This window comes from Fulmarus glacialis, unplaced genomic scaffold (genome assembly GCF_000690835.1).
Source record: "Fulmarus glacialis isolate BGI_N327 unplaced genomic scaffold, ASM69083v1 scaffold34635, whole genome shotgun sequence".
NCBI lineage: Eukaryota > Metazoa > Chordata > Aves > Procellariiformes > Procellariidae > Fulmarus > Fulmarus glacialis.
Genome location: NW_009211712.1, coordinates 378 through 14,850, shown reverse-complemented (window position 1 = coordinate 14,850; position 14,473 = coordinate 378). Strand labels below are relative to the sequence as shown.

The following is a 14,473-nucleotide window of genomic DNA, read 5'->3' as shown; positions in this document are numbered from 1 at the left end:
TGACATGAAGTTACAAAGAGGCTGTAAAGTTTTGCTTCAGCATAGAGCTTTCAGCCCCCAGCGCATTCCTAGCGTTAAGTATGAGGGCAGAAGTCAGAGCAGGTGTGGGGTTTTTTTGTATTTTGAGTAAGATGACATTGTTGCCAGTCCATTATAGGATGGCCAGGTTGGCACCTGGGAGGCAACCTGGGATTGCTTCAAAGATCCATAATATCTTTATACACAGTCAGTGCATAGGGCATTTCACTCCGTGCAATAAAAATTGGTCCTGAAGTATCTGAAACTGTTCTTTAAGTAGAAAAAGTAATTCTTCAAGAATTTAGTGACAATACAACAATGAAGGTAGATAGCAGAAAGTACAGTATTTTGGCTGCCCTCTCACTGCATCACAGAAGAAAAACATCCCCTATGTCTTCTAACCCCAAGAGGTGAAGTAACTGTCTCTCATACAAACAAAATCTTTAAGGCCTGGAATTGCAAAATAAAACCATGGTTAGGAACAGGACACACAGCTTTGTCTGCCTTTTTTTTTTTTTAAAGAAAATCCTGAGATGACCAGTTTCATCATATGGAATGTAGACACAGTGTGTTCAGGTTTAAAATACAGTGCAAAGTCCATTTTTAAAGGGATAACGTCAGGTAAAAGAATTAAAGTTGTCTAACAGTAGAAAACCTGGATGCGTGTAATTTATTGTACCGATGCTGTCTGTCGTACATTTTGCTTAGTTTGGACTGTGAAGCCATACTAGCCCATTCAACTGTTTGGTGCTCTGTGCATTCACAGGCTGCCTTTATATAAGAACTTCAGCAGAGTGTCAGAATGAAGTAAATATGAGAACACATTCTTTACTCAAGGTCTGAAAAATGGACATTGCAGATATAAGGTACAAGGTCTGACTCAGCCTGTCAATGTCCCTTTAAATACAGCTAATCTCTACCTCCACCTTCCCCATTGCACCGGCACAGCCTAGGAAGGCTTAAAAGGGACTTACAGATTCTAAGAACATAATTATCCTGTGGCACATCAAGGGGAGAACATGAAAGACTACAGGCACAGGGTGGGACAGAAACCTCCATGGTCAATATCTTTAAAGGCAGCAGTACCTGATACATATATGTGGTCATTCAAGTCTCTTTCTGCATTCAGCAGCATGTAAATAGAGACCAAATACTCTCAAGTTTCACATAGCAATGACATCATCTGTTTCCCTCACCCAGGTCCTGCTGAGTGATACATACTGGTTAAGTGAAACACTCAGTGGTGTGATAAGAGTCCCTTTGTATAGAAAACCTTCTTGCTGAGAGAGTTTCTATAGAGAGCCCAGTGCTTCTCCAAAGCGGATTTTCTGTCCGGCTTTGAGGTGGAATTTGAAGTCCTTGGGTGCCTCAAAGATTAGTACGATCGTAGAGCCTAAGTTAAATTCCCCTAAATGTTCCCCTTTCCTCATGGGGATTCCCTCCTTGTTGTTGTTGGATATGAAGCTGAAGTCATTGTAGGAACCTTTAGAGTAACATGGACTGTTGGTATGCAAGTCCTGTACAAAGAAGGAAGAAACTGTTATTTAAGGATGTCAGTACTCCGTATTCATTAGGCACAGGTGTAGACTGTGGATATCCAGGCATTTCCAATGCAGGAACTTACTTACAATTTGAAAGTGCAATAGGAATATTAAAAAAATAGTCTATACTGGAGATGACTCCCTATAAATCAGTCTTAGAACACGAGTATTGTGAAACACCTTAATTTTAGGGTAATGAGATTTTAAAAAATTTTTTGTAACTTTATTTTATTATACTGTACCAATCTCGACCATCAAAACCAGAAAGCTGCCTACTATCTTGCTCACCTGGTCAAAGTAGATGCGGATAGAGCCCACATTTGTTGCTCCTACAGCTGTTAAAGAGAAAAAGCCATGTTTCCAGTCACCTGTAAGGACAACCCGTTCATTGTGGCAGAACAGTTCCTTGATCCAGCGAGCAACTCCAGGATTCACAGACATCAAAGAGCCTGCAACAGTGAAAAAATATTCAAGTTAAGTTGTCAGGTTTGTAGCAGTATTGTAATGCCATCTAAATGGTATTTTTAGTATAACTGCAGCTGATCTACTATGCAATTCTGTCACTTATTTGTAGGAAGAGAGGCAAATGCTAGGCAGAACAAATGAAAGACGAGACTGTAGTAAAAACAAAGGGGTCAGAAAAAGATATAATCTTTAGTTTTCTGTCCAGAAAGATTAACGCTCTTGGGCAGGGCTCATATTACTTTGCAGTCCTCCTAGCAGAGTCACACGGAAACTAAAGACCATGCTCATCCTTCATTGTAAGGCTTGAATGCAATCTGGAGCACCATCTACAGTTCTCTCTGTTAAAGAGCAAAGGGTTTAAATTTTCATACCTGGAAATGGTTCTTTTCAGGCTGACCGGTACCCTCCACCTCTCTCAGCTTTCACTTATTCCCATCTACAGCTTCACCTTGACTGCATTTCCAGACAGTGAAAGCCTGCCATTAAAGCAGGGAGCAAAATCTGGGGTGGGAGTCCCTTTCAAAATATCTGCCATTGTTGAAGCCTGTTCTAGCATCAGTCATATCTACTCCTCTATCACCAAACTGAGGTGGCAGGGACTCATTTCCACACTATCTGATGCTATTCCTCTACCAAAGATGTAACCAACCAACTTCACACTAGTGTCATCTACGAATTCGCAAATGACAACTACTGTTGTCATCTGATACGCCCTTAAGAGAGATCAGGGTAAGGACAAAGGCAGAGCCAGTCCCTAGTCTCAGCCCTGATAGATAGAATTGAAAGAAGCCTTCTAATAAGCACATAAGATCCATCTAACAAAAGGCTACAGGCTACTAAAAGGAAGCTAAAGAAACTTTTTACAGCTTAGGAACAGGTTTCACTGGTTAACTATCCAGTGCACGAGAGCAGCCCCTTCCAGTTCTCTTTGGTAAATGCATATAAGTGATTACTGAGACTGTGGCTGAAAACCCAGTAGCTATCTAGCTAGAGCTGACCAGGAATTACTAATAATGTGAATCAGTTAAAAAAAAAGTTTATTACAGAAAAACCTCAAAGATATAAATCCCTACATAATCCTTAAAGTAATTTAGTAAGGTATATTCACTACACACATTTTTAGCTATAAAATACATCTCTGCTTTGCTGCATTGAATCTGATAATTTCACTAATACTCCTTTGTTTCAGTCAAGGCCTAGCCTCAATCTGGAACTTGACAGATTTTTCAAACATTGTGGCAGGTCATTGTCTCTCTCTCATGGTGTTTGAAACCAAATCCAAGTACTTAGGTTTTTGCTAGATACCAAGTAGTAAAACGTTTTTGTTATCTGCTGAACTAGAGTATGATGATCTGCAAAGAGGAGGACAAAAACATATGAGCCCAGCTCCGGCAGTGTAACTGTTTAGTTGCCTCTTCTTTGCCAAGCACAGGAAGAGATCATATTTTAGGCTACTGTTTGCTCTGATCTGCAGAACTATCTGTATTTCAGGTGCAAACTGAACAAATTGTGTTTGGGAACAAGTCAGGTCAGCAGGCATCGACAGTTATTTCAAAGAACTAAAACAGCTTGAGTACAATATTAATGTTTTCACCACTTATATGTGATTTGTTCTGGTAAACTATACTACTATAAAATCCATTACTATTTGTGACAAATCACTTCTCTACCATTATCTATCATGTGACTGTACAACCGCTCCACTGGCGTGTCTCGTTCAGCAGTGGCCCATACCAGTGCGTCCCTCCATAGCTCCTCTGCATTCGTTTTCTAGGAACAGAAACCTACCTGGAAAATGACGTCGGTGTGACACTCTCCAGTCAGTGGGTGAGTGGAAGCAGTGATAATCCCCTGGTGCAAGGTAGATTACACAATGATAGAGCTCATTCCCCTCCTTTGTGACTAGTTGTTGCTGAAAAGAGTTACCAGGTGAGGCTGCAGAGAAACCACGGAAAGAAAGGGGTTAAAGATATTCTTCACACAGTCATCTACCACAGCCGAGCAGTCTACATTAGAACCAGTGATAACAGCAGAGGACTAAATGCAGTCCACATGTATTGTTGAGACTACAAAGAGATACACTTCATCCAGGAATCCAATATTTCAAAGTGTTCTTTTCTCTTTACCACAAAATTAGATCCTGTATTGTTTTAATAATTTTGGAAATTCCTTAATTTTGGAGATTGCTTTTCCCTAAACAGAAGAGCATAAACTGAAATCCAGTGAAACAGGATTTTTATTAAAGCTACCCTTTCAAGAACAGAATTTTTCTCAAAGCAACCCTTTTAAGAACAGAATTTGTGAAGAGGCCCTAGTTTTATAAAATGTGTTAGTTTCATTTGTGTTCATGTTGAAAATAACCCTACTGTTTGCAGAACTCAGTCCCTCCAGTCCCCTTTTGCTTTCATCGAAACTCAAGGCTTTGGAGACAGTGCTCAAGGTGCAGCAGAGCAGTAATAGCACAAGTCATTAGAAGTATAGTGCTTGAGCATAAATCTTGTAACAGAGTAGCTTATACAATTTTTGCTAACCAGGTGCTTGGGCACATTTCAGTCTGACAGCAGGAGCGCTACAGCCTCATTACAGTGGCAGATCTTGCAGTCAATTATAGGAACCAAGCAATTAAATTCAGATAATCAGAATGAGCCAGGCAAGACACCATAAAGCCACTGGCGAGAAAAAGAAGAGCTAGAACAGTGACATGTTTATCCCCAAATAAAACAAAACAAAAATCAGAGCTGCTTTTGTTCCTGACAATGTGAGAAAGAGAGGGGAAGGAAAAAAAAAAAAGTAATCTCTTTTCTCATGATCTCTGAAAACACTGAAAGGGCAGAGTAGAATAAATGCAGAACTGATGCAGAACTCACCCTGGCTAAAATGCAATTCCTCTGTGGAGATGCGAGGTCCCAAGAAAGATTCCAGAGAATAAGTAACCCCTTTTACTTGCTCCACTTCACAGTTTTTTACCTGCCCAAAATTAAGGATCTTTCCATCAGAGGGACTAATCTACAGGAAAGAGGAAAAAAATGAAACACATTAGGAATCATAGAATCACAGAATCATTAAGGTTGGAAAAGACCTCTAAGATCATTGAGTCCAACCATCAACCCAACACCACCATGCCCACTAAACCATGTCCCTAAGCGCCTCATCTACACGTCTTTTAAATACCCCCAGGGATGGTGACTCCACCGCTTCCCTGGGCAGCCTGTTCCAAGGCCTGACCACTCTTTCAGTAAAGAAATTTTTCCTGATGTCCAGTCTAAACCTCCCTTGGCGCAACTTGAGGCCATTTCCTCTCGTCCTATCGCTAGTTACTTGGCAGAAGAGACCAACACCCACCTCGCTACAACGTGCTTTCAGGTAGTTGTAAAGCGCGATGAATTCATTCATTCCTCATAAAGCAGACACATTCCTTTGGGGGGTGGGGGGAAGCACGTAGTGTAGTATAAAGCCTTCGTTTCCTTTTACTCACCACACTGTGTAAACCACAGACTGGCCGTGCTTGTGGTTTCAGCTTCCTGCGGAAGAATTCACTGAGGTTTCTATAGTGATGCAGATCTTCAACAGCTGCCTCCTTCATGTTCACTCCAAATGTCCAGATGTACAGGCTGTAAACTGGCTTCCGGAGCCACGTAGGCAGCTCCACCTGGTTCAGGCGACCCCAGGCTCGTGAGAGCAGTCGAGTTGGTACTGATTTGTACAGAGCAACCTGAAGAAAGAAGAATTCCACCATGTCATTCAGATCTTCCCACTGATGGCTTTCTCTTACTTCTCTCCCCGTAAAACAGAAATGATCAAACTGTTCCTGCTAACCACTCCTTTGAATTCAGTGGGTTACACCACACACGAAGTAGCCTTTAAGTCAGCAAAAAATTAACACTGCATTTCATCCTCACTCCCTCCATTCTGATGAGAGCAGATGAGGGACAGGATGAAACTTACTATAACCTTATACTGAAGCCAGAATCTCCACTCCCCTGCAGGCTGAAGCTCCACATTCAAGTTACTGGAAACTGCCCAATGTGAGGCTTACAGAAAAAAAAGACGCATTTCACATATTCTAGTAGAACACTCATCAGAAGGGCTTAACATTACCAATATATTCACTTTTGTGAATAACCACATGAAAATTGACTGAAAAATAGTTTCTCAGTGTTTGATGACGTGCTTCTCAGATGCATCTATTAACGAGGGTGTTTTCCACATCCCAGTATTGTACTGCTCTAACGATACTTGTACAACCGAAGAAGCATACCCATGTGAATGCAGCTACACTAGTATAAACTTACGCCAGCCTTACTCCTCTCGTAACAATGGGAGTTGCTAATTGCAAGAGTAAAGCGCCTCTATTCCTTTATTCCAAAGGTAGAAATATACCTTTGGACTTACACTAAAGCCTAAGTTTTAGTAGCAAGTAAAACAAACGAAACAATGTTGGCAAGAGGTATATGCTGTTGATGTAACTGGACAGATGACAATGTCTTCCTGTTGGTAATTCCAGCAGGTAACTCTTCTGGGGGTTTGTCGTACTTAGTATCAGCCAAAAAGCTCATATGACTGTGATGTAATCAAGGGGGTGGGGGTGTGTGGACCAAGGGAATTGAACCCTCTGAAACCAGTTTTGCAAAAGAAGTAGTTATCTGCTGAATCTGGTACAATTTTTTCGAACAGTGCAGCTCAGCTACATCTAACTCCCAACTAAAAGGTTTTTTTTTTCTTAGTAAGAGTCATCATTTATTCTCAGTATTAATCACATCCTTCATAATTAAGTCTTGCAAAATACAGCCATAAACACAAATAGACGCACACACTGGCTGAAAGCCTGTCCATCCTATCAAATACAGTGAATTAAGATTTCACTCAAAAACCACCATGCTGCATCACATTAAAATACAGTGGTATTTCAGAAAGAAAACACCAACCTAATCTTACTTCAGATAAAAACTTCTGAATCAACAGTACCTTAGGTTATATAAGCTGAAGTACTGAAGAAAAAATGTTTTGCCAGTTTATTTGAAATGCCTAATACAGTGTTAATTTCTAAAATCAATTTTGCTCAGTTTTCCACAAATACTGAGAATATGCAGCTACTACTGTAAAATCACAAAAATTGTAAAAGTGATATTTCCTAGTAGCCTCTTCTCTTCAAAAGAGCCTGGTTTTCAAGTTGATGGCATCAAACAGAACAGCTGTTCAACAAAATAGTCAACCACAATTTTGTTGCAGTTGTCAATCAAAATATTTGTGTGGTTCTTGCATTCCGAAATGGCGTATGTGCAGAGAATATCCATGTGCAAGGCTTCCTACACCCTGCTCTCAACAGTGTTAGAGCAGAGATTTGCATATCATTTGGACAGGCTGTATTACAAATGCTCAAAGAACTTGAGGAACAAACCCTCTCTGTGCAAAAATGACAGAAAGCAAGAGTCCATTTCACTGTGGCCAGGAAAGGGAACTGGAGAAGCGTTTTGGTCTGCCTTATCCTAGGCCTGATACTTTGAGGTGACTGACTTAAGTCAAAAGTTTGTTGATTTTCCTGGGTAGACCCTTGACCATTAGAGGACAAAGAAGTTCTCTGCTACTGAAAAAATCACTTGTCTGTGAAGCAATTAGTCAACACAACTATGAACAGTAAAGACTAAGGGGAAACATGAATTGCATCTCTCTGCTTTCATACTAGTTATCATCAGGCTGTTCTATATTAAGGATCTCTCCAACCAGCTGCTGCCAGCTCCCTTCGGTATAAAACAGCTAACATACACGAAGCGCAACAGAGACCTGCTCACACTTACCCTGCTCATAGGCCTCCATCCCACTCTGGTCAAGGGTTTAAGAGCACCAAAAGGCAGAAGGTAATAGAGAATAGTCAGAGGCCAAGAACGGAGTTTCAGAGCAGGCCTAGACATACAGCTTAGCTGGCCCAACCTTCGCCTCAGGGCCAGCTGGGGAAATTGCAACCTGAAAGATTACATACACAACATAAGAGGGTCAGCCATCTCAGCTTCAGAACCACCAGCTTCTTACAGCTGGGGATGATTTATTCCTGCTAATCTTTACTTAAACATTGATTCTGCAAGCCTTTACTCCTTTATTTTGGTCAGTTCTTCCCCTTCCCAAAATAGAAGACCTTTACCTTAAAAAAAAAAAGAAGAAAAATCCTCTGTCCAAAAAATGGTGTTCACTCTCACAGGTCACATTTTATAAGTGAAACCCTCAAAAATTAAAGGCAAGATCACTTGCAGGTGACATCTGAAAACAAAGTCACAGCTGGTTCATCCAACTAACAACATAACATGATAGTTTACAGTGGAAGTAAGAAAGAGCAAAGATTCTTCTTCCAAATATCAGAAGATTACATCCCCAGAAAACCTTTCTTGTGACTGCTCCAGCTGTTGGATAGCCAAAGTGGACAGCAAACAATATTATGAAAGCTAGGAATCTGTGATGCTGGGACTTTAATAAGAACTGTATGGTGGGGCAATATTAAGGATGAAAGAAATCCTTGAAACCTACGAAATTGAGGTCCCTCAGAGGGTTCATGTCTTGAAGGCATCTTGACTAGATTGTGCCTCGGAGTCAAATTCACACAGACCTATTGGTCATTCACTAACTTCAGGAAACAAGCACTTATTTGAGAAACAACAGGAGTGGCACTCCTGAGTTAATTAATACAATTTTCAAATAACTGATTCCAAAAGACATCTTTCCAGGTCTTAAAACCTTCACTGGGTACCCTGGTTCTGAACAGAGAACATGTGGACAAAGCCAATACTGCTAATGCTGCAAGATGATCTGTCTCCATAGCCCAATAACCAACTCCTTTGCCTCATAACCAACTGCATCTATGATTTTTTTGTAATGTGGATGTCCTGAGAGCAAACTCATTTTGCACAAATGGCCATGGGGAGAAGTTGAACTTGTAACTCTCAGAGAGAAAAGCTGCTCATCTTATTAGCAGAGGGCATCATGGGCCTCAGTTCAGACCCTTGCAGGAGGTCTGGATGAGAGACGCTTCAGGTCCCCATTTATTCTTTGCCTTCTATTCATGAAGAAACCATCGGCATTTCCAAGGTCACATTATCAAATGAAAGTCTGCCTACCTGAGGGCAAAATACTCAAATCTTCTGGGCACTGTCTTAAATCCTGGCTAAGAGATTGTTCTCCCCACACTGCTGAAGGCAGTATGCCTCAACCAGGATACAGCTATGTGCTCACACAAACTGGAAGTGGTACGCTCTGGCTGCTCTGAACAGCTCGCTCTCTTGCTGGATTATATGATACAAAGGATGAACTATAAATACTGTGTATGTCTTTCCAAGATGGAAAGAAGCTGGGAAAGTAAAAGGAAATTTTCTTGCCAACATGTTCTTTTCAAAACTTGGATCAGAATTAAAATATCATGCAGGCAGGTACAACTGTCACCACTTTGGGATGCACGACGGTGCTTTTGGCTCAGAGATTTTTTTCTCCAGTGAGCACAACTTCTTTCGCTCCACAAGTTAATAAATAAAAAACAGAGGATGATCTGTGCATCACAATGCAAGGGGAAAAAAAAACCCCAAAACCCTGAGGAGATTTAGTGCTGTCTCAGCAGAGGTAAAGCCAGCTTTCTCAGCAGGAGGTGGGACTGACTCGACATGGGAATAGGAAGGGAGACTTCACGTTCTTCCTCCCATCCTTACCATCCACCAGCCTGCAGTCTGCTCGAGGGCTGGCGAGGCCAGGAGCTGGGTTGCCAGCATCGAGCACGGAGGTCCTGCTCCCCCTCCCGCTGCTCTCCCCCCCTTCACTGCAGTCGCTCGTGGACCAATCCCTGCAGAGCTGCATCCTGGCAGCTTGCTCTGGAGCCCTCGGGCTTCTCACTGCCTTGGCCTGGTTTCAGAGCAGTCCCTCACTAATTTTTCTATTCTCCTAGTGGCAGAGTAGAAAGGAAAGGAATGAAAGCCTCCTCATTCCCCTTGTCATATAACAGCATGCCCTTCTCTGCCAATTCAATGCATAAGGAGCTTTATAGTAATTAGGCCAAACAAAAGCTTTGCAGATGGCTGTCACTCCTTCTGCCCAGAAACCCTCCCATCCTCCCCTCCCTCGTTTCTCCCTTCAGTCACCATTCCTGCAAAGCAGAAAATACTGAACAGTACCTGAAACGAGTTCTCCTATTTGGTGTACCACAGGCAGAGCCAGCCGGGCCTGGACTCTCCAGTTGTGGGTGCTGGTCCCCGGCACAGCTGCTGCTGCCGCCGTTCCCTGAACGCAGCCTCCGGACATGAATTTTAACTTTGCGGAGGTTGTAGCAAGAGGGTGGAGGGTTAGATAAAGCTTTATAGCATCTCACCATTTCCCTGTGTGCAGATCTGGTCCCTGCAGGGTGTTTGACTGACACATCGTCAGGGTGACAGTTGGTTGCAAGGCTCAGTCTTTTTTCCTCTACCTCTCTTTCCTTTGCTTGCTCCGGCACAGGAGAGAGGACACGGCGTCACAGTTCCTAATTCCCCCGCTGGTTTGTCTCTGGATTCCCCCTCTGTTTCCCACTTGAATCTCTGCTACGAGGGTTGCAGCTATTGCAAACAAACAGGCATTGTGTCATACTTCAACATCCCACTACAAAGCCGACTCTGCACAAGATAAAAACGAGCTGTCCGTATAAGCAGTCCTTGCTTCTCGCTAGTCAGGGTGGCCATTGAAACTCAACTCTCAAAAAACACCCTGCAGTCTCAGGCTGTTGGGCAGCGATGCACTACAGTCAGATGAGCAGCCAGCTGGCCTTGCACAGCTAACCCCAGAGCCAGTCTGAATCCGAGGCTGGGAGGAGGAGTGGGGTGGAGAAGAGGAGGAGATAATTCCCAGCTTCAATTCTGCAGTGCAGCAGCTGCCGCTAAAAGAGTTCTGGACTGCTGGGCACCAAAATCCTTTCCTGCTCTTAATGTCCAGCTTGGAAAGAAGAAAACAGAAAGGAAAGGAACGTCTTTCTATTTTACAAGCCTTGCCAGACACCAACATCCATCTCCTGAAGTCTCTTTCCATTTCAGAAGATTCACACAGGGAGCAGGTAAAGGACATTCTTCTACGAATACCCAGATACATAATGAAAAAAGCCAGTTTTAGGGCCAGCTTGAGAATCGGGTATAAAAGAAGTGTTAACATGTCTATTATGTGACTCTCAGTACTGTCACAGTTTTTATGTCCAGTAGAACTAAAACACAAAACATGAATAGAGGAAGCTGTTTTGGTTTGGGTTTGTTTTTTTAAAGACAAAAAGCTGCAGTATTTCTATCTAAGCATTCTGAATATAGATAGAGGGAAATTTTCCTCTTCGACCCTGCAGACCATGTCTCCAACATAGATTTTCTGCATCTCCTGTTGACTGGATTTGGACCCCTGGTTCAGAAAGTGGAAGTCAGCTACTACATCTCACCTCAAGACTAAACCAAATACCCAGAACAGTTTAGGGGCTAACTCTCTAGTGGCTATCCATTTCACTTAACATTTTCTGTTAAAGTTTGGGTTTTTAAAAAAAAAAAAATTTCCTTGTTTCCAAAGCTCTCTAAACACCATGAAAGCTGTATGCCTAATAGAGTAGATCAAAATGAGCACTGGTGCTCTGATGTGAGGGAAAGGGTTGTATTGTATCAGAGATAAAGCAGGAGAAGTGGGAGGGCCAGCAGGAAAAGCTTGAATTAACTAGCTAATGGCATCCCACTCAGGCCTCGAAAGGAAAATATTCTAGAAAGAACTGTGTATTTTGATTGGCCTTCAACTCCAAATGTTACAGATACTCCCTAGAAACACCTCTGGAGTCCCTGCATTAAGAGTATTTTTTTCAGGAAGAAAATTGCTGTATGGTATTCTGTATCTCAGGAAGTTCCAAAACCCATGTGCATGTTGTTGTTTAAGCTGACTTTTAACAACTGCGTATTTTTTTAAAATCCAGTTAATTGAAAGAAGGTAAATTTAAGATCAACTGAAAGCACTCAAAACATACTCTTTCCTCCCTGAGCCCTGTGCCAACTTATTTTGTTTTCCTATTTAAAATATCGTTCAGTCTTTCTCTGGCTGGCAAAAGAAACTCCTACACAACAAAAATGAAGCCATCTGTATAGTAAAGTGATGAAAGCCATTGCCCAAATCCCATCAAAATTCAAAGAAAAGCAACGAGGAGCACAGAGCGGCTATTTCTCTTGATTTGCCAGGAACATTAGAAGTTACCACCATTAAATACTACATTTTAAATAGAAACAAGCTAAACTGACAACATCGTTTCAAAAGGCACTTCATCAGATTGAAATGAAAATTGTTTTCACGCTAAACAGCATCTTCACAGAACTGCGGAGAGCGTTGGTTCGTTTGGCACTGGTGAAGCCCGGCAGGAGCAGGCAGAGTACCCGGGCAGCTCGCAGTACCCCGCCATGCCCCGCTCCTGCAGGCCAGGCTGGCACCCTGCTCCCCGGTCTAAGGTCTAATCTCCTCTTTTGAGGACCTTCACCTATGCATGACTTTGCAGAAAGACAACAGAGCAAACAGAAGTCTTATCTACATTTTCTTCAGCACTCTTCCCTTAAGGATAAGGGAAGTAAATCCACACGCTCTTTCAGTAGAAATTCAATCTTATCCCCCAAAACATTTTCAAGAAACTATATTCTAGATTGAACAAGCCTGATTCTATGAAAGCATGGAACGAGTTAAATAGCTCACCTGCTCCCTAAAAACAAATGGACATTGAAATGTTCTACAGCCCAATGCAGTGGGAACTACCACCCTTCAGTTCAAAACAAAAAATGTGGTGATGCAAGAGAGTTTTCAAGAAGGGAGAAATATTGGTGTCAAAAGCTTTTTTTTCTCCACGTCAAAAAACTGAGTTCAGATGAGTAAGAAGACCTATGTTTCTCTTACGTTCTGTTCTACTGACCTCATTACATTCACGAAGATGCAAATACCTGAGTCCTGCTTAAACGCTGACATATATGGCAAGTTGCCATCCCTGTTGTGGCTGCCTCAGATGCAATGTACAGTTCCTACAGTGTAAGAAGGCTGAAATGAAAAATCTGCCCTGAGTTTACCTACTTTCCGTGGGGAAAGAAACAAGAACTGGTGATCAATCAGCTCATGACAGAGGAACTTATATAATGGCACCTCAATAGCTGGACTTCTTGTGATGCAGGCAGTGCCACAAAGCCTGTGTTATTAGCTTAGACAAGAATGATTGTTGGTTTGTAGGAGGTTGGACATCAGTACCAAACTCCCCCACCTGTCTGAACTCACCCAGAATCCATATTAGGTAAATAAAAGACGCAGTTACCAGCAGGTGTAAATCCCTAGAGAATTATTATCTAATAGAGAACTGCTAATCTGCCAGCTATGCAACACCATTCTGCTCTGTCAGCTCAAGTAAGCATCAAATCCAGTGACCCCATTTAATTACTTGTCTTTTCATTACTACCTCAAGCCCTTCCCTCAAATTTTAAAAGACAATACAGCAAGGCATTTGCAAGAAAGACTAATATGCAACTGAACTTCAACCCTGCAGTCTCAGTTTTAAATCATAAGCATGAATCATTAGGCTTGGAATGCACTAGTTGCTCAAAGCCCTCTGGTCACACTTTCTACATTTGGTAACAGAACTACTGTTTAAAAAAGCACCATATGCATCCAAATGCTGTATTCTACTTAAGTGCCAGCAAAAATAAGGTCTTGCAATCAGGGGAGAGGTACTCAGTAACCATCTATTAAAGGTCCCATTCCTTTCCCAGCAGTATCTGTTTAATTTCAGACATGTAATCCCCGCTCCCACCCAACCTTCTCCAGAGCCAGCCCAGCAAGAGAAACACTGGATGCTCCACACCCAGTCAGGAGCCCCTGAACTCCAAGAGCACAACAAAACTATTCTCATGCTGCTGGGGAAACCCGAGTGCAGAGTTAGCATCTGCCAAGGCCACGTGATTTTTGAGTAGCGTGCTCACTTCCAGCTCAGCCGGGGAAGAGTTGGCCAACTGTACTGCTTTCCGCAGATTTATTGGTGCTGGCTAATGAAACCATGCTCTGCTTTATCCACCCTTAATTTCTAAAATTCTTTACTTTTTGTATGAAGGCGGCTTTCTATATTTTTGATCATTTTCCTCTAATTTTACATTGCTGTTTTAGTTGCAGTCTTTAAATAGTGGGGAAAAAAAAAAGTGGTATTTTAAGCTAGCCATAAAAAGTTGGGTGTTTTTTAAACATAAACCCGAACTCTGTGCAAAAAGCCCGTTACGTAGTCTCAAAGATCTCTTCTGTGAAGCAAAGAAAAAAAGTTTTATTTACTTTTGCAAAGTGACATGAAAACTGATGATAGCTAAAATACACTGTATTAATATTCTGTAGTAATGTTTTCCATTTCATGTTTAAAAACCACCATATTTTAGCTTAAGATACCTGTAAGGCAAGCTCTCTGTTCTGTAGGGGATCTCTAA

The 14,473-nt window shown here is 41.9% G+C and overlaps 1 protein-coding gene across 2 annotated transcripts; it reads right to left on the bottom strand.

Annotated features, from left to right (window-relative positions):
• Positions 1 to 1,001: 1,001 nt before the first annotated feature.
• On the bottom strand, positions 1,002 to 10,831 carry PISD (phosphatidylserine decarboxylase). 2 transcript variants are annotated; one of them, XM_009577644.1, is made up of 7 exons: positions 10,169 to 10,831; positions 7,820 to 7,985; positions 5,500 to 5,736; positions 4,892 to 5,030; positions 3,813 to 3,959; positions 1,848 to 2,008; positions 1,002 to 1,535 (listed from the first exon to the last, which is right to left on the bottom strand). In XM_009577644.1, exons 1-7 carry the CDS (start codon positions 10,363 to 10,365, stop codon positions 1,311 to 1,313), a joined length of 1,272 nt encoding a protein of 423 aa, XP_009575939.1. In that variant the 5' UTR covers positions 10,366 to 10,831; the 3' UTR covers positions 1,002 to 1,310. The 2 variants fall into 2 exon arrangements, with proteins under 2 accessions (XP_009575939.1, XP_009575940.1); XM_009577645.1 differs by having other exon boundaries at positions 10,363 to 10,587.
• Positions 10,832 to 14,473: the final 3,642 nt, after the last annotated feature.